Below are 27,548 nucleotides of genomic sequence, written 5' to 3' on the forward strand. Positions count from 1 at the left end.
ATACTGTTTTTTGAAGTGTTGAGTTAATTTTCGGTAACCTATATCCCTGTCAGACCATTCCTTAACAAAGACCTAGTTATATAGACATCAAAAGGTCTGTAATTACAGGAACAGTCAAGTTAGCGAGAATGAAAGTATGCACACGACGGGCCAGAGTCGTTACCCCCGACCTACAGGTATGCAGCAGTTGATACACCTGCCCACCAGGTTGTAAGTTGAACATAAGATTTTAAAAGATCTATCAAAATAAGTAATTCCCCTGATAATAATGAACTGGAAATTTTCTGTCTTCATCAATGAAACAGTGTTAAATCAAACCCACATCTGGTCAGCTGTGTAACAATGAAATCAGTATCCAAGTTTCTGAACAAACAAGATGATATTTCTAAGCAAAAAACCATTTCCTTATAGCAAACAACTTTAACGTTATAAAGGTCCCTCTTCATACTCTACAGATAGTATACTAAACTGTTGGGCTACAGATTTACGAGGTTTGATATTGTCGTAATAGCTGAATAGGACATTTCAATGAGTTTGGAGTTTCGTATTGGTGTAAAAGCTAATGAAGATACTATAATGAGTTTGAGGTTGGTTTGATAGGTAATTTCCATGCCTTTATGAGTTTGGGGAGAATCAATATTGGTGTAATAGCTAATTTAGATATTGTAATGAGTTTGAGGTTTGGTATTGGTGTAATATCGTTATTACTTACACTTTCCATGTCATTGTCACATTCACGACATCTTCCGCCATCGTTGGCAGCATTATAGGCGAAGCAGCCGTGCACTGACACAGCCTCTTCCCATCGAACACCGCGTAGACGTCCTGCATCCTGCCATGAACACACACCCCAACCTGGGGCACACAACTCGCTACTGTTTCTGATGTGGCCCTGCCACTGTCCACGACACGTGGCCATGTCATTGTGGCCAAAAATATATCCAAATGAACCATCTGAACATCCTGAATCTGAAAAAGGTAATAAAATGGTCTCAGGAAAAATTTTACTTACAAAAAAAAAAGATACATTAGCATAAAATATTTGCGTAATTATCTCTAATAAGCTTCAATTAAATTAGATATTATACTGATATGGTACTGTATCTTGCTAAAACAGTATTCCAAAATCTACAGAAAAATACATTTTCATAAAAAAGTACCTAAATATCTACAAAAATTAAATACTTTTCCATGAAATACACTATTTATTTAAAAAGAACAACAGGAAAGATAGTTAACAATTTTTGGCTAAGTCATCAGTGACACAGTTTGTGAGAAGTTTTGACTATGAAGTCACCAGAGGTAATCTGTATGTATTGTGTATAGAGTGATAATACGCTGACAATGAGCTTCTAAAACTACAAATAACTCAAATATCTGTATCATAACAATATAAGGCCTGGGCAGAAGGGTGTAAACTTGAGAACCAAATTTTATATGAATTGATCTACACAACAGTTATCACATTACGAGGGCTACAGGTACAAGTTTTTGTTAGAGTACAGATACCCACATACCAGGTAGTCATAGCGTTTCTAGTTGCCTTAGTCTATAAATCTTACACTGTCAGGGTGATCTGGTCTGTAACCACACCCATCCAGCTGATACATCCACCCTCACAGTTGTCAGTTACTGTAGCAGGACTCACAGAGGGAGACATGCTCATAGCTACCGATTATACCCGAGAGGTGAAGATATGCGACTGGCGAAGGACTACCCCATAACCCTAATTAACAGGTGTGCAGGGTTAAATTTACCTTACTGACCACTAACTTACTGTACACTCTGTAAGTACCTACAGACTCGTGACCACTCGCGAAAACTTAACAATGACCACTAAGGGCCTTATATGTCCCCGCCAATATTACTCACATAGGCATCGATAGTTATTATAATAAGCATCTAGATATTTGATTAATATACATCTGTGGCAGGTTGAATGTTATTGAAAATATAATGAATGATCTTATTATCATTTCAATGAGGAGATCCTACAATTCATATTCCTTGTTGTCCTATTCGCTCCCTCCCTGGTTATCTGACCTGTGTACGTCCAGGTGAGTGGTGGCCAGGCATTTTTACCTGTACAATATGTCGTTACAGGTGGCGTTACAGGTAAGAAGTTGATGCCCTGTTGAGGGTATCAACTGTCCCTAACTTAGCATGTCGCTTGTCTTTACACAATCTTATACATACAAAAACACCTGAATGTGGTTTTGTTCTTACAACTCTCCTGTTCTCCGGTAACATACCATCCCCCACTATAACACACTACATAAGGTCGTCTAAATTCAGCTGCTAAATCGGGATACTTGTGGTTTAAAAACACTTCCTATGTTTCTATTTTTTGTAATTCTAATTCAAGTCAGCCTCGTAGGGAATTAAATACTTTGTCTGTTACCTAATTATGGGTTGATTGTAACATTGTTTTTACCTAATCACTAAACAATACCGATATGTCTTATAACTGTGTTGATTTCTTTCCTTCTCTAATCAATAAAATCCAGTGGCACACTTGTAACATATAATGAAAACATCCAATATTTAATTATCACGCACCTGTTTCACAGTATAGGTGAAAGCTACAGCATAAAGTACACCCGCTATTTCTGGATTATATAATGAAGTTCTCTGTATGTCAGGACAGGTACCAGCTTTACTGTAAAGTCAGGACAGGTACCAGCTTTACTGTAAAGTCAGGACACGTACCAGATTTACTGTAAAGTCAGGACACGTACCAGCTTTACTGTAAAGTCAGGACATGTACCATCTTTACTGTAAAGTCAGCTAGGACACGTACCAGCTTTACTGTAAAGTCAGGACACACACCAGATTTACCATAAAGTCAGGACACGTACCAGCTTTACTGTAAAGTCAGGACACGTACCAGCTTTACTGTAAAGTCAGGACACATACCAGCTTTACTGTAAAGTCCGGACACGTACCATCTTTACAGTAAGATTTTATATTGTTGTGATATATAGAGCTAAAATGGCATTCTGTTTAAATCAATAAGTCACTAGAGTAATGGCCAATGACAATAACAATGACATTTTGAATCAATTCTGGTAAAATGTCAGCACGTACAGATACAAACTGATGATATCAAGCCTTAAAAAAGTACTTTAATATCTCTTTGTTATAGTCTGATTATGAAACAAAAAATAATCTCATTAAAAAAGGGCTTTTTGACTATAAAACATCTGTTATGTCTGTGTGAACTGTTGTGTGTCTGTGCATTGATGGTTTGGACTAATGACAAAAGTCATTTCCTCTCCTCGGCACCGAAACACTGAGCACTGTTTAATATTGGTCCTCATTAATAAACCAGATATGTTATTGTGGTTTAACAGTTGGTATTGTGAGATTTTCAATCATCTCTCAATTTGAAGATATAAACATGTTGTTTTCCTGAGTATGTGGTAGATTTATCCTGTGTTATGTGTACTGCTATGGTAAGAGGTCTTGGCTGCCTGATCACACAGATTTTGTCTGGGTACACCCACCATTAAAGGCACTTCCATCACTGGCAAACAAGAGTGCTTATATATTTTTTCCATGTTTATTGTAAAACATATATGCAGTTGATAATTATGGTAAATATTTTGGCCTGGTTACTTTTTCTTATACTGTACCTTTTCTCCATGACTGCAGTGGCTGGACAGTGGCCAGAAGACTAAGAAATACTGCTGACCATGTGAGGAGATAGCATCGACCACAGAATCCCATGTTTATTCTCGTACCGTCTTCCATCATTTCTCCGAAATGTTACCACACCTGAAACAAACCATGGAATATCTTCCATTATTGAGGGATTATTAATCCAAATTAACTCTACCACGTCAGAGACAACAAGAAGCTCTGTATGTTACTTGAAGATATTTTCCTATATTCTTACACTTAAACTTCATGAGAAATCTTATGAAAAACTGACCATATCATCCGTATAACTTACATAATTTTATGTTTTTTCTGGAGACATGATTTTGTAATTTATAGTAGTAAAACTTTCTCTAGCATACATTTTAGTTTATGACTCTACAGTCTGAGGTAGCTTAGAGCATCTGAGTGTTAGTTGTTAGTAAAATTATATTTCTGAACGTGACCATTGAATAAAGATAACAAAAGGTCACATCTACTAGACGACATAATTTATTACTATGTACTGGTGATTCTGTGTGATATTATGTCTAGATTAGCCGGCCAGTCAATTAACAACAAACATTTATTAATTAAGCATAAATTCTTATAGTATTGATGTGTAGTGATCGGATTACCTGTCGGATACCTGTCGGCCTAATTAGATCAGATGCACCTGTTAATTGGTAACCTGTACACCTGTGTATTACCTATGTAACATAAGAACTTCAGCACCAAGTGTTTGTGGCACTGATAAGAGATCTGATAAACATCTCCGCCTCGCTATCAATACTGATCAAACCAACCCTGGTATTAATGCTTCTAAGCTTCCTTGCAGGGAGTAATTGAGATTTAAAGAATTAAGACATTATCTGTAATTAATGATGGACACATTGTCACATAAGTTTGTTGATAAGTGAAAATCCCTAAATTTGCTAATAACATGACAAGTTTTATTAGACGCAATCTCCACTTCGTTAAGATAATTTATGATGTTTAACAGTGTACCTGGGTATACGTAGCTACAGGAAAGTATTTCGAAACTGGACAAAACAGGAGTATCTAAGGTAATGTGTTAGATTTATAATCTCCATAGCCTAAACTTGCATGGATGTCAACCCTCGGGTTCTCTGCACCGATCCCTGCCCTCCCGGGGCGACAGCAAATCCTCACCCTGTGGAGTTAAGCTGTTACCTTTCCTCGGGAGATCACAGATACACCTGAATACAAGTGTTACATTTTTACCCTCAAGTATTGTTCAGGGTTTAAATGTGACACAAATTTCACAGTTTTAAGACTGAAGTACGTGCTGATGGACAGTAATAATGATGTATATATCGGCTCAGTGTGGGCCTCCTAGTAATATCACTAAATCCTTCACACCACTCCAGGGAGGGAGCTTGTCGATCGTTCTCAACCCTCTGGGAGGGAGGTTGGTAGGTACAACTGTCTTCTGATTCCAAGGTTAGCTAACGATGTAATGCAGTTAATAGTGTCACTCTCACTTTGTATATTACAAAACAGCATTAAATATAAATCATTGTGATATATATAGACTTGTACTCCAGACTTTGTGATAAAGAGAACCTGTTTAAGTTGATACTATCACTTTTTAAAACATAGTTACCTTGAATAGCAATTAATTATATTTACTAACAATGCTACAAATTGCTGACAAATGGAGGTACACGGACCTGGCAGATAGATTAGGTTTTCTCCCATTCTGTGAGTTGTAAATCTCCCTGGGTTTTATCTTTAAGTTTAGGTGAGGTAAACGTTGACAATAGTGGGGAATTATCTGTAAAAGACAGCCTAATACCAGGATTAAGTAGCAAATCTAAATAATGGTCACACCAACCACCCAAGAATTTTGAAATCGTGACAAATGTCAAATTCTTAAGTAAGGCATTGACCTTTCCTCAAAAGTAGTTAGACAGAACATTAAACCTAAGTCTATGGTATGCTGGATTTATCATTAGAATCACTTAAATTAAGTTAATAGCATGCTGGGCAAATCATTAAAACTCAAATCTATTATGTGCTTAATTTATCATTAAAACCATTAAAACTAAGTAATAGTATGCTGGGCATTTAAATTAAAACTAAGCAATAGTAAGATGGGCAAATCATTATTACTAATTAAAGTCTATGATATGCTGAATTTATTATTAAAACCATTAAAACTAAGTTATGGTATGCTGGGCAAATCCTCAAAACTACATGTATCAATAATTGTATGCCATCAAATGATTAAAACAAATTAAGTCAATGGTATGCTGAATTTATGATTTAACCCATTAAAACAAAGATTTGATAGGATATGTACTGGTAGGACAAATAATTAAACCATGATAATATTCTGACTAAATAACACAAAATATAGACTAAAACTCGGTCAGTAGTACTTTTAACTCGTTTTTAAAAGTAATTCTCAAAAAACAGTTCACATACAACTACATGTATATGATAAGTAAAAACTATGTATGGATGGTTGTAGCCATTCACATAATTTCTTATAATGCAATAAGTTATAATAATCTTTTGAAATGTCAGATCAGATCTGCTTTTAAAACCGTTTCTTTATTTTACAAAACAGGAAACACTTGAGTAGCTTCAACAAAACATAAATAATTTCCCTGACCTTGTAATGTTTGAACAAGCTGCTAGTTATATAGACCGATCCTTGATGCCATAATACACTGGGGTTTGATTTATAGTTTAAATTTTAATTTTATAGATGAAAGACTTATAATTGAAATTTCAACTCTTGTAATTAAAATATCAAACACAAATCTCAACTATTGAATGGACTACTCATCTTTTTTGTTTTATCTCAATATCCTTATACAAACTATAACTTTATGACACTGTATAACATGTTTTTTCTTTATGAAGTTGACCAACATGTCAATAAGAATGTAGAGATATTGGACCAGCAGAGTGGGAATTTTATCAGAAACCATGTTTACCTCACAGTAGTTCCACTCAGAGATATAATTAAGATTTTATCTATTATATTGTGTACACAGAAATCAAGAAAAGTCATAAATCTAATCTCTTTTAGTTTCTGTTTTCAGGATTTTTATTTTATATAAATAAAATGATTCCAGAGATTGGCATACTTTTTGTTGTTTAGAAAAAAGTCACAGTAAATCTGATTTTTTTGCTTTAAAAATTATACTTAATTAAAAATATTAGAATATTAAAACCCTATTAACAGTGAAGTTTAATTGACTAAGTGTTCTTCAGTAGATCTATAAATATCTATAATTTAGTGTTGAGGTCTGCCAGCCACAATGTACCACATCTTTTACACTAAGAGTGGAATACCTAAAGCCTTATTGGGATCGTAGACGAGATGTTGGTTTTGTACTGGAAAGATTAACAATGGCCTCATGATGTGGCTAATTCCACATGAAAGAGAAAATTCTTATGAATTTAAAAATTTAGTTTACTTATTTGATGAAAGGCTGTGTTATCTGATGGAGTGTGTTATAGACACCCACAGCAGACAAACACTTCTAACCTAAGTCAATATGTAGCCGTCAATTAGCTCATATCAACCAGATATGACCATCAAAATAAACAAATTCAAATTCAAGTCACAGTTACAAAATAAAGAGTTAAAAGTTATACAACACCTTCACAAAAAAACATGTGCAAAATATTTAATAAGAAAAGTCCTCGATGCCTATCTGGGTCTGGTAGGATTATGTAACTCAATCTACCCGCACCATACATCTCCAGCAATCCAACATAGTCTCTTCTCAATATAATTTGGTAAAATTCTACGATAAAACTTCTCCGTATAACATTCCAGAATCCTGAACATCAGTTATGACCAGTTTCATTTATATAATTTTGACATATAACATAAGAATTTGATCACACAAGTCATTGTTAAGGTTCCACACATTATTTGAGGTGTTTTTGTTCGCTACACACATTTTTTTTTTCCACAACACCCAAATTGAATTTAACATGTACATATATATTTGTTATGAAATAAATTGTTATTTCATTATTTTTTATTGTTATTGAAACATTTGACTGTTTTAATGTGCTTGATAAATTTCAATTTTCCTGTAATGATAAATATACATCTATAAACTGCATCAAGACTTTAAGGATTACAAAGAACAGCTGTGTAGAATGTAAAGCAGGGTCACAGATATAAACAATGATATTCTATATCACCACCTCGCCTGGCTCAGATCTTACCTTTTACTATAAAGCTGTAAGTTGTTGAGATAAATTCCACGGTTTCTGTAGAAAACTTGTAAGATTATGGCAATCTATTTACAGGTGTACAACTGACTGGTACAGTATCTTTTTTACATCCCAAAACACAATCCATTATAAAGTCTTATAATCCACAGAGAAAATGATCAACACCATTTCCATCAACGAATTGTGAAGAAATGTTGAGACAAAAAAGAAGTGAAATTTATGTAGAAAGTAATTTTTTTCACACCTTCATTATATCAACGTAAGTTTGATAATAAAGAAATTATTTCTTTTTTAGTAAATCCTGTATTATTTTTGAACAAATGTTATAAAAAATATCCTCAAGAATATTTGCACTTTTTTTCCGTAGCTCTGTATGCTGTATAGTTAGGTGTAGTAAATGCCTTCTATATACACTGTAATACCACACACTTGTTGCCTGTCCTACAGTCCTGGTAGGTATAGTAAGCTCTGGGGTATACCTTTAGCACTATAACAGGCAGCCAGTATGAATGAGCCAGTTGCTCTGTAGTAATACTGCCCTACTATAGGAGGGCTATCATTGGCGTAGACACTTCTAACACTCTAGTGGGTATAGCTGTAATACACAGGCCTACAGTAGTACTACTAGTCAGGTGTGTAGGAGACAGGTATGGCCTACCTATGTCACAGAGCACTGTGTATGTCCCGCACAGATAACAATCACAGAGACATGCAATGCCCGTGTCCAGCTATCTGTCCCTGTCCTACCCTAATAATGGAACAACAATCACTGATCGCACGCCTTATTAACCATTTACCATTCAGAACTCTTGTTAATCGGAGATAGATATGTACCGGTGAGCATACAACAAACCTCAAAACCGACTTGATAGTGTTACCGTACCTTTAATGAAGGATATACAGACATGGGGACAATCAGCGTCGGATCGTCGTGGAGCCACTGCCACAATCACATGACACCTTACATTGAGGTGTTTACGTTTTGTCAAATTTACGATGCTATCATTAAGAAAACAACACGTTTAACAAGTACACTTAATTGTTGTCTTTAAAAAAATAATTAAAGTCATTATTTGCTGTGTCATTACCGAGCATATCGTGAAGGTCTTAACGCAAGAGGGGAAAAAAAGCTTGGAATTCCTCAAAATCGGAAAATCTTCAAGGTGTACTCGTCATATCTGCCCGTGATCACGTCAAATCATTGTTCAAACAAATCGTTAAGAAAAGTTGGAAATTCTTGCCAAGCATCCAATCATTTACCACCCTGATCTATCGCGACAGGACGAACCATGGCGGGACAACTGTGAATGCTTTAATTTGAGTTCCTCAGGTGATTTCACAGAACACTTGTACACCTTTACACATGACTGAAGGACTTAAACTAGAAATTAATTTCAGCAATCATTCATCTTAGATCTTTGCTTAATCGGAATTCATGTATTTCTTAAACTTCGAGGTTAAACTTTCTCATTTTTATGGATGAATTGAGGAATATTTTGCCCACATTTGACAAAAAATTTCAAGGACAAACACAAACATTCCCTACGTAACTATAGTAAACTCCCCCCCCCCCCCCCCCCCCCCCCCCCCTCCCCAGGGGGAAATGCAAGACCTAAAAGACCTTAATACCTTTCTATCTGTGAAGAGTATTTGATTCTACCATATCTGGGAGTTGAAAAGATGATTTTTTGAAATTTTATTCAATTTGACCCTTTTTGACTCCTCCCCTCAGGCCATTGGGGGATGGGGACCAAACAATTCACAACTTTCGTTGACATTTGGCTATGGAAGCTTCCTGCCAAATTTCATTTAATTTGGTTCAAAGGTCTTGGAGAAGAAGTCGAAAATGTAAATTGTTTATGGACGGACGTCAGATGATGTTTATGATGGACAAAAGGCGATTGGAATAGGTCACTTGAGGCTTCTCCTCAGGTAACCTGAAAAAAACCTACAATATCATATAGGAACAAAACCTACAATATCATATAGGAACAAAGTCTACAATATCATATAGGAACAAAACCTACAATATCATATAGGAACAAACCTACAATATCATATAGGAACAAAACCTACAATATCATATAGGAACAAAGTCTACAATATCATATAGGAACAAAACCTACAATATCATATAGGAACAAAACCTACAATATCATATAGGAACAAAACCTACAATATCATATAGGAACAAAACCTACAATATCATATAGGAACAAAACCTACAATATCATATAGGAACAAACCTACAATATCATATAGGAACAAAACCTACAATATCATATAGGAACAAAACCTACAATGTCATATAGGAACAAAACCTACAATATCATATAGGAAATAAGTCTAAAATATCATAAAGGAACAAAACCTACAATATCATATAGGAACAAAACCTACAATATCATATAGGAACAAAGTCTACAATATCATATAGGAACAAAACCTACAATATCATATAGGAAATAAGTCTACAATATCATATAGGAACAAAGTCTACAATATCATATAGGAAATAAGTCTACAATATCATATAGGAACAAAACCTACAATATCATATAGGAAATAAGTCTACAATATCATATAGGAACAAAATCTACAATATCATATAGGAAATAAGTCTACAATATCATATAGGAACAAAACCTACAATATCATATAGGAAATAAGTCTACAATATCATATAGGAACAAAACCTACAATATCATATAGGAAATAAGTCTACAATATCATATAGGAACAAAACCTACAATATCATATAGGAACAAAACCTACAATATCATATAGGAAAATAAGTCTACAATATCATATAGGAACAAAACCTACATTATTATATAATGTGTATTTATTCATATTCTCATTGGCTAAATCGCTTACACGTGACTTTTGATAAATAGCGATATTAACTGGTTTCCAAAGCAAAACCAGTTAATATCAAAAAACCAGTTAATAACACCGCGCTAAAAATAGATTATGAAAAACCAGTTAATAACACCTCCGCTAAAAATAGATTCTGGAAATACCCTACCGGAAGTTACGTAATACCATAGCAACGCATAGGAAATGGCTGCGTCTGCTGTTTCGCCGGCTTCGAGTCCTAAAAAAATGCGGTTTGCGTCTCTAAACGATGAGAACATTAACAAGTTAATGACAGAAAAGGATTCCATAAACACAAGAAGAGCGACAGACTCGGCTGTAAAAATGTTTAAGGAATATTTAAAAGAAAAGAACGTGGCAGAGGACGTTGAGACTTTGGACAGCACCGAACTTGATAAACTCCTGGGAAAGTTTTATTTGGAGGCCCGAAACAAAAACGGGGAATTGTATAAAAAGGCGTCTTTGACGGCCTTTCGGCATGGCCTAAACAGACATTTTAAAGACCATGATATTGTCAATGGACAAGATTTTAAATCTTCACGGGAGGCCTTTATTGCCATGTCGTCCGAACTGAAACGTCAAGGCCTTGGAGGTGTTGACCACCACCCACCAATTGAAAAAGCCGACTTACAAAAACTGTATGCCTCGTTTGATATAACGGACGCAGCATCCTTACAACAGAAAGTGTTTGTTGACATTTTGTTGTATTTTGGAAGGCGTGGCAGAGAAAATGCTCGTCAGTTGAAAGTGTCAGATTTTTCTTGTTCAACTGACAGTGAAGGCCATGTTTACATCTATCATGAGAAAGATGAACAGACAAAAAATCACCGACATGACACAAATACTGCTGATGGACGAATGTATGTAGTACCAGGTAAGAATTGTATTAGTTTAAATAACTTTCACTGTTGTTGAATTATTTGAATTTTAAAGCGCAAATAAGATACAAACTTCTTAAAAGACCAGTACGTTGTATAAGGTTATTCAGTTTTGACTACGACTCAGTGTTTTTGTTGGTTACTTTCTTTCAGATGCTGATGAGCGCTGTCCAGTGAAAACTTTTGTACGGTACAAAAGGATGTTGCCTGTCGGATATGATTGTTTATTTCCAAAAGTTCGTAAAACACCAAATAAAGATGGTTGTTATTTTGACTTAGTCCCAATGGGTCACAACAAACTTGGAGGAATGATGGCGTATCTAAGTGAAAAGGCGGGTTTGTCCAGGAAATATACCAATCATTGCTTACGTGCGACATCAGTACATTTATTAGATTGCGCCCATATTCCAACTCGTCACATAATGACAGTCACCGGTCATAAGGCTGAAAGTAGCCTTAAAACCTATACCGGATACACTGATGGAGAATCAAAAAGGAAAATGTCCAACACAATCAGCAAAAGTCTTGGCATTGCAGGGAATAGTGGGGCAAGCGATACTTGTGGTTTTCAGGATACAGATCTTGGAAATTTTGAGTTGAAACCTTTGTCAAATTCACAGATGGATAATTTAATAGCCAATTTTGATGACGACGAGTTTGATAACATTATAAGTTCTCTTCCGGATCTAGATGTGTGTATGTCAGAATCTACCATTCAAACTTCATCGAACAACAATGTTTCTGCTCTTTCCAATGTACAAGCTTCTGTTCACAATTTCCCCCACTTTCCAACAATAAATGCACAGACGTGCAATGTTGTTATTAACTACAATATGTACAAGAATTAAATTACACTTACCACTCTGCTATTGTCATGTCATGAACTGATATGATTTGTAATTAATCGTGAAATAAAATGTTGACTGTTTTCTTGAGTTGAGTACGTTTATCATTTCATCATATATACTTTGATTATATAATAAAACAGTTATGGACTTTTTACTTGGTTAATATGCTCTGATATTAACCAGAATGTAACCATATTGACCTCGGCTTCGCCTCGGTCAATATTAGTTCCATTCTGGTTAATATCAGAGCATATTAACCAAGTAAAAAGTCCATAATTGTATAATATTATATAGGAAATAAGTCTACAATATCATATAGGAACAAAACCTACAATATCATATAGGAAATAAGTCTACAATATCATATAGGAACAAAACCTACAATATCATATAGGAAATAAGTCTACAATATCATATAGGAACAAAACCTACAATATCATATAGGAAATAAGTCTACAATATCATATAGGAACAAAACCTACAATATCATATAGGAACAAAACCTACAATATCATATAGGAACAAATTAAGTCTACAATATCATATAGGAACAAAACCTACAATATACAATATATATAATGGACCAATGATAAAGTTTTTTTTTTTACCTGAATGAGATGTTGGGGGACACCTGTTTGAGTTGTTTATGTGGCTAACGAGTGATACAGTGGAGGGACTGACATATATAATTATTATAAAGACCGTATAGGGGGATGACTTTATAGTATCTTATTATAGGAAATATCCACACACCCGTCACCATTACGCTGTCTAATTATGTTTTATATCCCAGCCATAAAACCACCTCTGATCATTTTCCATAGTTGACTTTGATTGCAGACCTTTTGTGGCGAATCATCATCCATAGTGGAAGGTCAAGAACGTAAGCGGTCCAGGTGGGACTTAGTTACAAACCCTATATTACCTGTATGTTCTTTTAACCTTCATGTAAAACTTAGAAACGGATGATCATACAACCTACTGATGTATTTGTTTTACCTGTACATGTGATAACATGGTCGAGCGATGATTACAGGTGTGTTTCTTTCATCACCATCCATGTAATAGCTTATAGGTCTTATTTGGAAATAAAACTCTGTACCTGTGCATGTCTTGGACTAGTATGCAACATATCAGTCTTGCACTAATTACAGGTATTACATGTGGAACGTTCGTTTCACCTGCATCCATGTTATAATGAGTAGACCTGTAGATAGCACGGCATATCATTTCTTGTATACATGTATATTACAGTACAATCTTAATAAGAAATGTTCCAGGTGAGATGAATTATGATCACAGATAATTTACTCTGGACAGATACTGACACCTGGGATGGAACAAAAGCCAGGTAAGAATGACATTCAACAAAATACAGGTGTTACGCTGGGTATATCGCTAGCAATGAAAGATGATTTTAATTTGAATATAAAACAAATATCATATGCCGGTGCATGTCTATATTTCCACCATACTATTATACAGCCTTGATTTACGACGCAAAGCTTTCATTTGTCATATTATGATAGAAAAACATGTTCTCAACCATCCGTATCAAAAATAGCACAATAAATATACCCCACTACAGTGATTTCAATATTTACCCCAAAGATATGATGTAATTTATATTCAAATCAACATCACATGAAGCAATCAAAAATTAATATCCTGGAATGTTTTGCTACTAGACAGCATCACCACAAACCTTGGTATCAGTCGATCTATTTAGCAGCCATTGATAGCCAGAATCATAAATAACAGACTCTGTGTTAAAATTACCGCTAAATGAACGCTAAATAAACGTGTTCTTGTGAATCATTTAGAGGTTACATAGGTTTCTGCAAAATAAAAAGAACAACTGTCAAAACAGGAAACTTTTGATGGATAGGAACATGTGATGGGAGCATTATCAACAGTTGTATAAAGATAGGTATTCCTGGACAGGTAACCTGCTGATGGAACACTGGATACCTGAAATAACACAGAAGGTCTGTCCTCATACCCAAACCACAACGGCCCTCTCCAGTCCTCTCCTCATACCCAAACCACAACGGCCCTCTCCAGTCCTCTCCTCATACCCAAACCAACCCACAAGGTCTGTCCTCATACCCAAACCACAACGGCCCTCTCCAGTCCTCTCCTCATACCCAAACCACAACGGCCCTCTCCAGTCCTCTCCTCATACCCAAACCACAACGGCCCTCTCCAGTCCTCTCCTCATACCCAAACCAACCCACAAGGTCTGTCCTCATACCCAAACCACAACGGCCCTCTCCAGTCCTCTCCTCATACCCAAACCAACCCACAAGGTCTGTCCTCATACCCAAACCAACCCACAAAGGTCTGTCCTCATACCCAAACCAACCCACAAGGTCTGTCCTCATACCCAAACCACAACGGCCCTCTCCAGTCCTCTCCTCATCATACCCAAAACAACCCACAAAGGTCTGTCCTCATACCCAAACCAACACACCAGTCCTCTCCTCATACCCAAACCAACATACCAGTCCTCTCCTCATCATACCCAAACCAACATACCAGTCCTCTCCTCATACCCAAACCAACACACCAGTCCTCTCCTCATACCCAAACCAACACACCAGTCCTCTCCTCATCATACCCAAACTAACACACCAGTCCTCTCCTCATACCCAAACCAACACACCAGTCCTCTCCTCATTATACCCAAACCAACACACTCGTCCTCTCCTCATCATACCCAAACCAACACACCAGTCCTCTCCTCATACCCAAACCAACACACCAGTCCTCTCCTCATCATACCCAAACCAACATACCAGTCCTCTCCTCATCATACCCAAACCAACACACCAGTCCTCTCCTCATACCCAAACCAACACACCCGTCCTCTCATCATACCCAAACCAACATACCAGTCCTCTCCTCATCATACCCAAACCAACACACCCGTCCTCTCCTCATCATACCCAAACCAACACACCAGTCCTCTCCTCATACCCAAACCAACATACCAGTCCTCTCCTCATCATACCCAAACCAACACACCAGTCCTCTCCTCATCATACCCAAACCAACACACCAGTCCTCTCCTCATACCCAAACCAACACACCAGTCCTCTCCTCATCATACCCAAACCAACACACCCGTCCTCTCCTCATCATACCCAAACCAACATACCAGTCCTCTCCTCATCATACCCAAACCAACATACCAGTCCTCTCATCATACCCAAACCAACACACCAGTCCTCTCCTCATACCCAAACCAACACACCAGTCCTCTCCTCATACCCAAACCAACACACCAGTCCTCTCCTCATACCCAAACCAACACACCAGTCCTCTCCTCATACCCAAACCAACACACCAGTCCTCTCCTCATCATACCCAAACCAACATACCAGTCCTCTCCTCATACCCAAACCAACACACCAGTCCTCTCATCATACCCAAACCAACATACCAGTCCTCTCCTCATCATACCCAAACCAACACACCAGTCCTCTCCTCATCATACCCAAACCAGCACACCAGTCCTCTCCTCATCATACCCAAACCAACACACCAGTCCTCTCCTCATACACAAACCAACACACCAGTCCTCTCATCATACAAAAACCAACACACCAGTCCTCTCCTCATCATACCCAAACCAACACACCAGTCCTCTCATCATACAAAAACCAACACACCAGTCCTCTCCTCATCATACCCAAACCAACACACCAGTCCTCTCCTCATACCCAAACCAACACACCAGTCCTCTCCTCATCATACCCAAACCAACACACAAGTCCTCTCCTCATCATACCCAAACCAACACACCAGTCCTCTCCTCATCATACCCAAACCAACATACCAGTCCTCTCCTCATCATACCCAAACCAACACACCAGTCCTCTCCTCATCATACCCAAACCAACATACCAGTCCTCTCCTCATACCCAAACCAACACACCAGTCCTCTCCTCATACCCAAACCAACACACCAGTCCTCTCCTCATCATACCCAAACCAACACACCAGTCCTCTCCTCATACCCAAACCAACACACCAGTCCTCTCCTCATCATACCCAAACCAACACACCAGTCCTCTCATCATACCCAAACCAACACACCAGTCCTCTCCTCATACCCAAACCAACACACCAGTCCTCTCCTCATCATACCCAAACCAACACACCAGTCATCTCATCATACTCAAATCAACACACCCGTCCTCTCCTCATCATACCCAAACCAACATACCAGTCCTCTCATCATACCCAAACCAACATACCAGTCCTCTCCTCATCATACCCAAACTAACATACCAGTCCTCTCATCATACCCAAACCAACATACCAGTCCTCTCCTCATCATACCCAAACCAACATACCAGTCCTCTCATCATACCCAAACCAACACACCAGTCCTCTCCTCATACCCAAACCAACACACCCAGTCCTCTCCTCATACCCAAACCAACATACCAGTCCTCTCATCATACCCAAACCAACATACCAGTCCTCTCATCATACCCAAACCAACACACCAGTCCTCCCTCCTCATACCCAAACAACACACCAGTCCTCTCCTCATACCCAACCACACACCAGTCCTCTCCTCATACCCAAACCAACATACCAGTCCTCTCATCATACCCAAACCAACACACAAGTCCTCTCCTCATCATACCCAAACCAACACACCAGTCCTCTCCTCATCATACCCAAACCAACATACCAGTCCTCTCCTCATCATACCCAAACCAACATACCAGTCCTCTCATCATACCCAAACCAACATACCAGTCCTCTCCTCATCATACCCAAACCAACATACCAGTCCTCTCATCATACAAAAACCAACATACCAGTCCTCTCCTCATACCCAAACCAACATACCAGTCCTCTCATCATACCCAAACCAACATACCAGTCCTCTCCTCATACCCAAACCAACACACCAGTCCTCTCCTCATCATACCCAAACCAACATACCAGTCCTCTCCTCATCATACCCAAACCAACATACCAGTCCTCTCATCATACCCAAACCAACATACCAGTCCTCTCCTCATCATACCCAAACCAACATACCAGTCCTCTCATCATACCCAAACCAACATACCAGTCCTCTCCTCATCATACCCAAACCAACATACCAGTCCTCTCCTCATACCCAAACCAACATACCAGTCCTCTCCTCATCATACCCAAACCAACATACCAGTCCTCTCCTCATACCCAAACCAACACACCAGTCCTCTCCTCATACCCAAACCAACACACCAGTCCTCTCCTCATACCCAAACCAACATACCAGTCCTCTCATCATACCCAAACCAACATACCAGTCCTCTCCTCATCATACCCAAACCAACATACCAGTCCTCTCATCATACCCAAACCAACACACCAGTCCTCTCCTCATCATACCCAAACCAACATACCAGTCCTCTCCTCATACCCAAACCAACATACCAGTCCTCTCCTCATCATACCCAAACCAACATACCAGTCCTCTCATCATACCCAAACCAACACACTAGTCCTCTCCTCATCAAACCCAAACCAACATACCAGTCCTCTCCTCATACCCAAACCAACACACCAGTCCTCTCCTCATCATACCCAAACCAACATACCAGTCCTCTCATCATACCCAAACCAACACACCAGTCCTCTCCTCATACCCAAACCAACACACCAGTCCTCTCATCATACCCAAACCAACATACCAGTCCTCTCCTCATACCCAAACCAACACACCAGTCCTCTCCTCATCATACCCAAACCAACATACCAGTCCTCTCCTCATACCCAAACCAACACACCCGTCCTCTCCTCATACCCAAACCAACACACCAGTCCTCTCCTCATACCCAAACCAACATACCAGTCCTCTCCTCATCATACCCAAACCAACACACCCGTCCTCTCCTCATCATACCCAAACCAACATACCAGTCCTCTCCTCATACCCAAACCAACATACCAGTCCTCTCCTCATCATACCCAAACCAACATACCAGTCCTCTCCTCATACCCAAACCAACATACCAGTCCTCTCCTCATACCCAAACCAACACACCAGTCCTCTCCTCATACCCAAACCAACACACCAGTCCTCTCCTCATCATACCCAAACCAACACACCAGTCCTCTCCTCATCATACCCAAACTAACACACCAGTCCTCTCCTCATACCCAAACCAACACACCAGTCCTCTCCTCATACCCAAACCAACACACCAGTCCTCTCCTCATACCCAAACCAACACACCAGTCCTCTCCTCATCATACCCAAACCAACACACCAGTCCTCTCCTCATCATACCCAAACTAACACACCAGTCCTCTCCTCATACCCAAACCAACATACCAGTCCTCTCCTCATACCCAAACCAACATACCAGTCCTCTCCTCATACCCAAACCAACATACCAGTCCTCTCCTCATCATACCCAAACCAACATACCAGTCCTCTCCTCATACCCAAACCAACATACCAGTCCTCTCCTCATACCCAAACCAACACACCAGTCCTCTCCTCATACCCAAACCAACATACCAGTCCTCTCCTCATACCCAAACCAACACACCAGTCCTCTCCTCATACCCAAACCAACATACCAGTCCTCTCCTCATCATACCCAAACTAACACACCAGTCCTCTCCTAATACCCAAACCAACATACCAGTCCTCTCCTCATACCCAAACCAACACACCAGTCCTCTCCTCATACCCAAACCAACACACCAGTCCTCTCCTCATACCCAAACCAACACACCAGTCCTCTCCTCATCATACCCAAACCAACACACCAGTCCTCTCATCATCATACCCAAACCAACACACCAGTCCTCTCATCATCATACCCAAACCAACACACCAGTCCTCTCATCATCATACCCAAACCAACACACCCGTCCTCTCCTCATCATACCCAAACCAACATACCAGTCCTCTCCTCATACCCAAACCAACACACCAGTCCTCTCCTCATACCCAAACCAACACACCAGTCCTCTCCTCATACCCAAACCAACACACCCGTCCTCTCATCATACCCAAACCAACATACCAGTCCTCTCCTCATCATACCCAAACCAACACACCCGTCCTCTCCTCATACCCAAACCAACACACCAGTCCTCTCCTCATCATACCCAAACCAACACACCAGTCCTCTCCTCATACCCAAACCAACACACCCGTCCTCTCCTCATCATACCCAAACCAGCACACCAGTCCTCTCCTCATCATACCCAAACCAACACACCAGTCCTCTCCTCATACCCAAACCAACATACCAGTAGCCCTAGACTCCTCATCATACCGTGACATAGAAATTACACAGTCAAAGATGAGAATAATGGTGACTCCTTTGCTCATGAATTCCTTGATAAAATGATCGAGAGAAAAAGATGAGCAACTGATTTAAAAATTATGGATTTGAGAATGTAATAAAAAAAATCACAAAAAATTTAATCATAAAAGTTTAAAACACTTTTTAAACAAATTTAAATTTTGCTTTTGATATAATTCTATACATGAATAGACTGATTTCCCCTGAGTGTGGTGATAAGCTGTCTGTGAATCTCGGCACTGGTGTGACAGGTCTAACACTGTTGTGATAATGTACTGGTACATGTATACATTTAGGAGCATTAAATAGGCAGGCTTATCTGCACACTCTTCAGGGTTGAGGCTTCACAAGCAACTTTTGAAATGTAGGTGTGAACTGGTTCCATTTTTTTCCCCTCACTTGATCTCTGTGTGTAACCTTAATCCTAAACGTTTGATAGTTGTTTTTTTTTTTATTCCTAGACATTTTATAATAAAGAACAAATATTTGTTGTTTTTCTTTTGTTCTCTTTAGAAATACTAATATATATAAGACAATGCCATCTTTGGCTGGTATAAAAGCCCTATGCTGTTTAAACAAAAAATGTCATATGGTATATCTCCTGAACTTGGATAACCTCCCCCTGATCTTTGCTTATTCTTTACTTCAAATGACGAGTTATCCTAATAAATCAGGCAACTCTGTGTATACTTTGTTTGTGCGCTTTTTTAAATTAAAAAAAAAAAGAAAAAAAATCACAAATATTATTGCAATGATATTATGGATATTTATACCTTTGTAACATTTTTCTAAAGTTTTTTTTTCCTATTGAAAGTGAAGGTTGTTTACTGAAGCCGCTGGATAATGTGCCCTACACATGTTTTCGTTCTCCGACATTTGGCATGATGCGTTCCAGTGTTGTATTTCTTTTTAAAAAAAGTACTTTCCGTGGAATAAATAATTATCAGTTTCAAGAACATTGTACCAATGCATCATCTTTTTTGACAATAGATAAACATCTAGTACGGATGAGGACATAATCTACGCGTATGGTGCCAGTATTGTTAGCTTGTTAGCCCTATTATACTGCTATGCCTCCAATAAACTTTATTTAAATAAAAAAAATATAATAAAAAAAAAATAGCAAATGAATTTGTTGTTTAAATGATACAAACAGAACATAATTGAGTTAGTGACAGTTAATAATCCACTGATTTCAAAGTAAATTTTTAAGAACTTTAAGCTGACAATACAATACAAGGGCCCAATGGGCCCAAATCGCTCACCTGCAATGCAGTGATCTTTTCATATATGGATCCTGCAGTTATTTGAAAGCATGCTACAGGACCAATATAATGTCTCTCTGCACTTTGGCTTTTCACTAAAAGTCATTTAAAGATTTAAGCATACTTGATCGACGTGACCTTGAATGAAGGTCAAGGTCATTCATTTGAACAAACTTGGTAGCCCTTCACCCCAGCATGCTACAGACCCAATATCAACTCCCTGGGACTCTTGGTTATTGAGAAGAAGTTGTTTAAAGATTTTAGCCTTTTTGACCCCTGTGACCTTGAATGAAGGTCAAGGTCATTCATTTGAACAAACTTGGTAGCCCTTTACCCCAGCATGCTACAGACCCAATATCAACTCTCTGGGACTCTTGGTTATTGAGAAGAAGTCGTTTAAAGATTTTAGCCTTTTTGACCCCTGTGACCTTGAATGAAGGTCAAGGTCATTCATTTGAACAAACTTGGTAGCCCTTCACCCCAGCATGCTACAGGCCAAATATTAGGTCTCTGGGACTCTTGGTTATTGAGAAGAAGTCGTTTAAAGATTTCAGCCTTTTTGACTCCTGTGACCTTGAATGAAAGTCAAGGTCATTCATTTGAACAAACTTGGTAGCCCTTTATCCCAGCATGCTACAGACCAAATATCAACTCCCTGGGACTCTTGGTTATTGAGAAGAAGTCGTTTGAAGATTTTAGCCTTTTTGACTCCTGTGACCTTGAATGAAAGTCAAGGTCATTCATTTGAACAAACTTGGGAGCCCTTCACCCCAGCATGCTACAGGCCAAATATTAGGCCTCTGGGACTCTTGGTTATTGAGAAGAAGTCGTTTAAAGATTTTAGCCTTTTTGACTCCTGTGACCTTGAATGACGGTCAAGGTCATTCATTTGAACAAACTTGGTAGCCCTTCACCCCAGCATGCTACAGACCCAATATCAACTCCCTGGGACTCTTGGTTATTGAGAAGAAGTCGTTTGAAGATTTTAGCCTTTTTTGACTCCTGTGACCTTGAATGAAAGTCAAGGTCATTCATTTGAACAAACTTGGGAGCCCTTCACCCCAGCATGCTACAGGCCAAATATTAGGCCTCTGGGACTCTTGGTTATTGAGAAGAAGTCGTTTAAAGATTTTAGCCTTTTTGACTCCTGTGACCTTGAATGAAAGTCAAGGTCATTCATTTGAACAAACTTGGGAGCCCTTCACCCCAGCATGCTACAGGCCAAATATTAGGCCTCTGGGACTCTTGGTTATTGAGAAGAAGTCGTTTAAAGATTTTAGCCTTTTTGACTCCTGTGACCTTGAATGACGGTCAAGGTCATTCATTTGAACAAACTTGGTAGCCCTTCACCCCAGCATGCTACAGACCCAATATCAACTCCCTGGGACTCTTGGTTATTGAGAAGAAGTCGTTTAAAGATTTTAGCCTTTTTGACCCCTGTGACCTTGAATGAAAGTCAAGGTCATTCATTTGAACAAACTTGGTAGCCCTTCACCCGAGCATGCTACAGACCCAATATCAACTCCCTGGGACTCTTGGTTATTGAGAAGAAGTCGTTTAAAGATTTTAGCCTTTTTGACTCCTGTGACCTTGAATGAAAGTCAAGGTCATTCATTTGAACAAACTTGGTAGCCCTTCACCCCAGCATGCTACAGACCCAATATCAAGTCCCTGGGACTCTTGGTTATTGAGAAGAAGTCGTTTAAAGATTTTAGCCTTTTTGACTCCTGTGACCTTGAATGAAAGTCAAGGTCATTCATTTGAACAAACTTGGGAGCCCTTCACCCCAGCATGCTACAGACCCAATATCAAGTCCCTGGGTCTTTTGGCTATTTAGAAGAAGTCGTCTAATTTTTTTTTAGCCTTTTTGACTCCTGTGACCTTGAATGAAAGTCAAGGTCATTCATTTGAACAAACTTGGTAGCCCTTTACCCCAGCATGCTACAGACCCAATATCAACTCCCTGGGACTGTTGGTTGTTGAGAAGAAGTCGTTTGAAGATTTTAGCCTTTTTGACTCCTGTGACCTTGAATGAAGGTCAAGGTCATTCATTTGAACAAACTTGGTAGCCCTTCACCCCAGCATGCTACAGGCCCAATATTAGGTCTCTAGGCCTTTTGGTTATTGAGAAGAAGTTGCTTGAATGGAAAGTTGACGCCGGACGGACGGCCGGACGGCCGGACGGACGACGGACGGACGACGGACGCCGCGCCACGGCATAAGCTCACTTGCCCTTCGGGCAGGTGAGCTAATAACCAGGTGTTTTTTAGTTATGATATACACAACATAAACATATCACAATAAACACACTTTTCTGGTTTTGTAATATATTCTGTACTTTTGTACATTCATTTTGAACAGTTAAAAATGTTCAACCATTAATTTTGACAATATCTTGATTTTTTCCAGTTATATTATTATCGCTCTGCCTATATCTCTAAAACAGAAACTGCTCATGGACAAATAAAACATATCCTAAAGTACAATATCTATATACAGTCACTTAGCCCCTATTTTTATGCTGTCCCTATTCTTAATTTATGTTGTCATATAACCTGTTTCATTTGGAAATAATTACAGCTAATAAAATATATCATTTCATGATCAATCAAAATTTGAACCCATTATGGACTTTTAAATTTAATAATACTAAAATTGAAATAGAATTGTAAGGTACAACAGTAGCAGTGGTTGTCATTCAGATCCAAAACGATGTCATTATTCGGCAACTCGTCTGTGTATGTACAGCGGCTACGCAGTATGAGGTTCGAGGTGCAGTACATTAACTACAGAATGCATTATACCCAGCTATTTATAAATCTTAAAATAAAATAAATTATTTTTTTCCAAATCTGTATTAATGCTTTTAAAGAATCTCACAAATAAAATCCATGATTCTTATTGTAAAGTTACAGTTATATATTTTTCTGAGAATGTTCCATGTGGATCATTAGAAGCCTTTTTTTGGTAATGATTGTCTCCAAGATAATAATTGCCATGATAACATGTACAGCTAAGTGCCACCAGAAGTTACACAGACAAAAGTCCAGTTGGACCTGTATTGTTCAATTGTTTTTTCTTCTGTCAAATCTATTCAAAAAGTTTCTGTATTTCTGATAAGGTGAGATCGCGTGTGGTAGCCATTTTCATTTTGTTTCCTATGAAAATCGCCTGGCTAAGGTTAATGGTGATCTTAAGTAAAATAAAGCCTTCTTCTCCTAATCAGTAAATACATTTAGACAATCTCATTAGCACAATAAAGTCCCTCCAAATCTCAAATTAAAATCCTTCACCAATATGGTCTGTTTATCCATCTCTCCTCTCCAAATTTCGGAAACAACAGAAATTCTTTTTCATGGTCTCGATCCATTCATTTACCTAAAATTGACTTGTTCATTGAATCCCAAGCATCCATGAATAATCAAGGCCAAACACAATCAATTTCCATAGAGCTGTGCTGGAAAAGTAGACTTTTAAAACAAAATCTGATGATAGTAACTGGTTCAAGGCCTTTGAGGGCAGGGATATCAAGTATATAGAAACCTGACTGGTACAAGTCTGTAGGTGGTTTGTGAGGAGTGAGCTGTTTGGAGATACACAAAGTTGGTGGGAGGGGGTGGGGAGGAGGTGGGGAGGAGGTGGGAGAGGGCTTGTCAGTGGTTGTGGAGATGATTACAAACCCTGGCCACTATCTATATACACACAGACACCAAAAATGTGTGATCACTCGCAACAATCAACACTTATTTATGATGTACCTGGTGTAACCTTTCCGATTGTCACATCCATTTAACATAGTGTTTCTATTACAGAGCCTCTCTCCCTCCCCACGATCTCCTCACCTATACAACTCTCCCCCCTCACCCCACCTATACAACTCTCCCCACTCACCCCGTCAGTATCCCCTACCTTGTAAGCCCCATCCCTCCCCCATTCCACACCGACACATTCAGATCCTCATTTGAGTGCCTGTGCCACCTTTACTAAGTCACAAACATTACCCCATTTCACACTCGTTAATCAACCTGTCTTGTCCCAATACTGTTCCATCAGGAGTGTCCTCAGCCCCTGCCAATACCCCCTCTACCCCTCATTCCATCACAGGTGTCCTCAATCTCTAACTCCTGTCATACACCAGCATTCCTCTCAATGCTGTCCTGAGTCATTTCTTTCTTACATACAAATCTCTAAATGCCACAAGAATAACTGGGAACATCATCCTCTGATTTCTGACAGTATAATGTAACATAGATTTACCAGATTATAGGACTGAACACTGTTGGCCAGCTACCTCACATGGTTAGAATGTCTGTCTATAGGTCCAGGTTTGAGTCTCAGTCTGGTCTTTGCATTTTCCTCTCCTGTTAAATTTATTTTTAAAAGGTGTAAGTCACATTCAGGCACCCCGATTCCTGACTGATTATCTGCTCTCTATGATATCCTCAAATTTGTGCTACACTTCTTTTCAAGATTTTTATAACTTTTTACACTTAAACCAGCCCACACCTAATCCAGCCTACACCTCAACCAGCCCACACCTAAACCAGCACACACCTCAACCAGCCCACACCTCAACCAGCCCACACCTAAACCAGCCCACACCTAAACCAACCCACACCTAAACCAGCCCACACCTAAACCAACCCACACCTAAACCAGCCCACACCTCAACCAGCCCACACCTACACCAGCCCACACCTTAACCAGCCCACACCTAAACCAGCACACACCTAAACCAGCCCACACCTTAACCAGCCCACACCTAAACCAGCCCACACCTAAACCAGCCCACACCTTAACCAGCACACACCTGCACCAGCCCACACCTTAACCATCCTAGTACACCTTATTCACACAATCCATAATAACACCAACATGATTTAATGAGATAAATACAAACTATGATCCGCTGAAAATTTACTATACAGCTAACTGTTTACTAAAAGTTGGCGTTCCTTCAAAATGAAGTTACAAACTCTTAACTAATTTGTACAGAAGGAAACACCAACGCTCCAATGACACCCGAGCTGAACTCTATCGTATGGTTTAGAGATATGTACTATGTAACATTTATTTGAAATCACGTTTACATTAAAAATTAATTCATATTTTGGGAGAAAGAATACAGTCGATGACGTTCAAACCTAATTTGACCAATAAACTTTTCTAAAGTCTATTATAAAGTTGTATGTAGTATCCCCTTATAAACCACAGTATACAGAAACTCTACACAGTCTCCAATTATCTTCATACGCAAACTTATAAACATGTACGTGGTATTCAATTATACAAAATCAAATTACATTTAAAGATGTACTGAAGTATCTTATGACTGGTTGTTTTAGCAGGTTACAGTTGATCATCCTGAACTATTGACGAGAAACATCATACATATGTCTCCGGAACCGAGGAGACAGGGTTCATGGAAATGTAATAAGCTGATGTTGTTTGGATGTATGAGAATAACTCTGAGATGATTGTAACTGCCCGCAAAGCTTGCAGAGCACTTACCAAACATGGTGATCTCCTTCACATATCAAGTGAGAGTGAAGTAGTGTCAAATCCAAACGGTCACAAGAGAAAGTTCAGCTTTAAAAACACAAGTCATTGGAGAAAGTGTGGCTTTAAAAACAGTCATTATATAGTCAATATACTTCATAATTTTGTCAACAATGACTGAAAGTATATGCTAATTAAAAAGATCTGGTTTCAACATATGGAAATCTAGACACAGCAGATTAAATGCCATTGTGTCCTGTTTAAACATATCATTGTCAACAGTTTGTTATAATATGGTCAACAATGACCTGAAATTTTTAGTCTCAAAATTTTGAATAAGGTCACTTCAATATGGAGCAGATTCTGACACACATCGATAACCAAACAGAATGTTACAGGGCCCAACTTGACTGACCAGTACAGCCCCTAATTTATACACTACACTATCTATCCCTAGACTGACCAGTACAGCCCCTAATTTATACACTACATTATCTATCCCTAGACTGGCCAGTACAGCCCCTAATTTATACACTACATTATCTTCCCTAGACTGACCAGTACAGCCCCTAATTTATACACATTATCTATCATTAGACTGACCAGTACAGCTAGCCCCTAATTTATACACTACATTATCTATCCCTAGACTGACCAGTACAGCCCCTAATTTATACACTACATTATCTATCCCTAGACTGGCCAGTACAGCCCCTAATTTATATACTACATTATCTATCCCTAGACTGACCAGTACAGCCCCTAATTTATACACTACATTATCTATCCCTAGACTGTCCAGTACAGCCCCTAATTTACACACTACATTATCTACCATAGACTGACCAGTACAGCTAGCCCCTAATTATATACACTACATTATCTATCCCTAGACTGGCCAGGACAGCCCCTAATTTATACACTACATTATCTACCCTAGACTGACCAGTACAGCCCCTAATTATATACACTACA

The 27,548-nt window shown here is 38.8% G+C and overlaps 2 protein-coding genes across 4 annotated transcripts in view; one reads left to right on the forward strand and one right to left on the reverse strand.

Annotated features, from left to right (window-relative positions):
* Nucleotides 1-27,548, reverse strand: part of LOC117339265 (neurogenic locus notch homolog protein 1-like) — a 100,052-nt gene that overhangs the window by 15,904 nt on the left and 56,600 nt on the right. For 2 of the 3 annotated variants that reach the window (XM_033900752.1, XM_033900750.1), the window contains exons 1-3: nt 7,861-8,496; nt 3,636-3,777; nt 713-969 (exon numbers count right to left, since the gene is read on the reverse strand). In XM_033900752.1, coding sequence (XP_033756643.1) covers nt 713-969; nt 3,636-3,756 — 378 coding nt within the window. In that variant the 5' untranslated portion in view covers nt 3,757-3,777; nt 7,861-8,496. Of the gene's footprint in view, nt 1-712; nt 970-3,635; nt 3,778-7,860; nt 8,497-27,548 lie in introns of those variants that run through there. The other variant, XM_033900751.1, reaches the window with a different exon arrangement.
* Nucleotides 10,933-25,696, forward strand: LOC117338997. The gene is made up of 3 exons (XM_033900361.1): nt 10,933-11,620; nt 11,778-11,960; nt 25,545-25,696. Exons 1-3 carry the CDS (start codon nt 10,933-10,935, stop codon nt 25,694-25,696), a joined length of 1,023 nt encoding a protein of 340 aa, XP_033756252.1.

The sequence above is a fragment of the Pecten maximus genome, chromosome 12 (genome assembly GCF_902652985.1).
Source record: "Pecten maximus chromosome 12, xPecMax1.1, whole genome shotgun sequence".
Taxonomy (NCBI): Eukaryota; Metazoa; Mollusca; class Bivalvia; order Pectinida; family Pectinidae; genus Pecten; species Pecten maximus.

Excerpts from the sequence above, each read along its gene's own strand:
- LOC117338997 (XM_033900361.1), top strand. The coding sequence starts at position 10,933 with ATGGCTGCGTCTGCTGTTTCGCCGGCTTCGAGTCCTAAAAAAATGCGG. Across the intron at positions 11,621-11,777 it reads ACGAATGTATGTAGTACCAG|ATGCTGATGAGCGCTGTCCA; the intron begins GTAAGAATTGTA and ends ACTTTCTTTCAG. Across the intron at positions 11,961-25,544 it reads GTATCTAAGTGAAAAGGCGG|ATTTTTATAACTTTTTACAC; the intron begins GTTTGTCCAGGA and ends CTTCTTTTCAAG.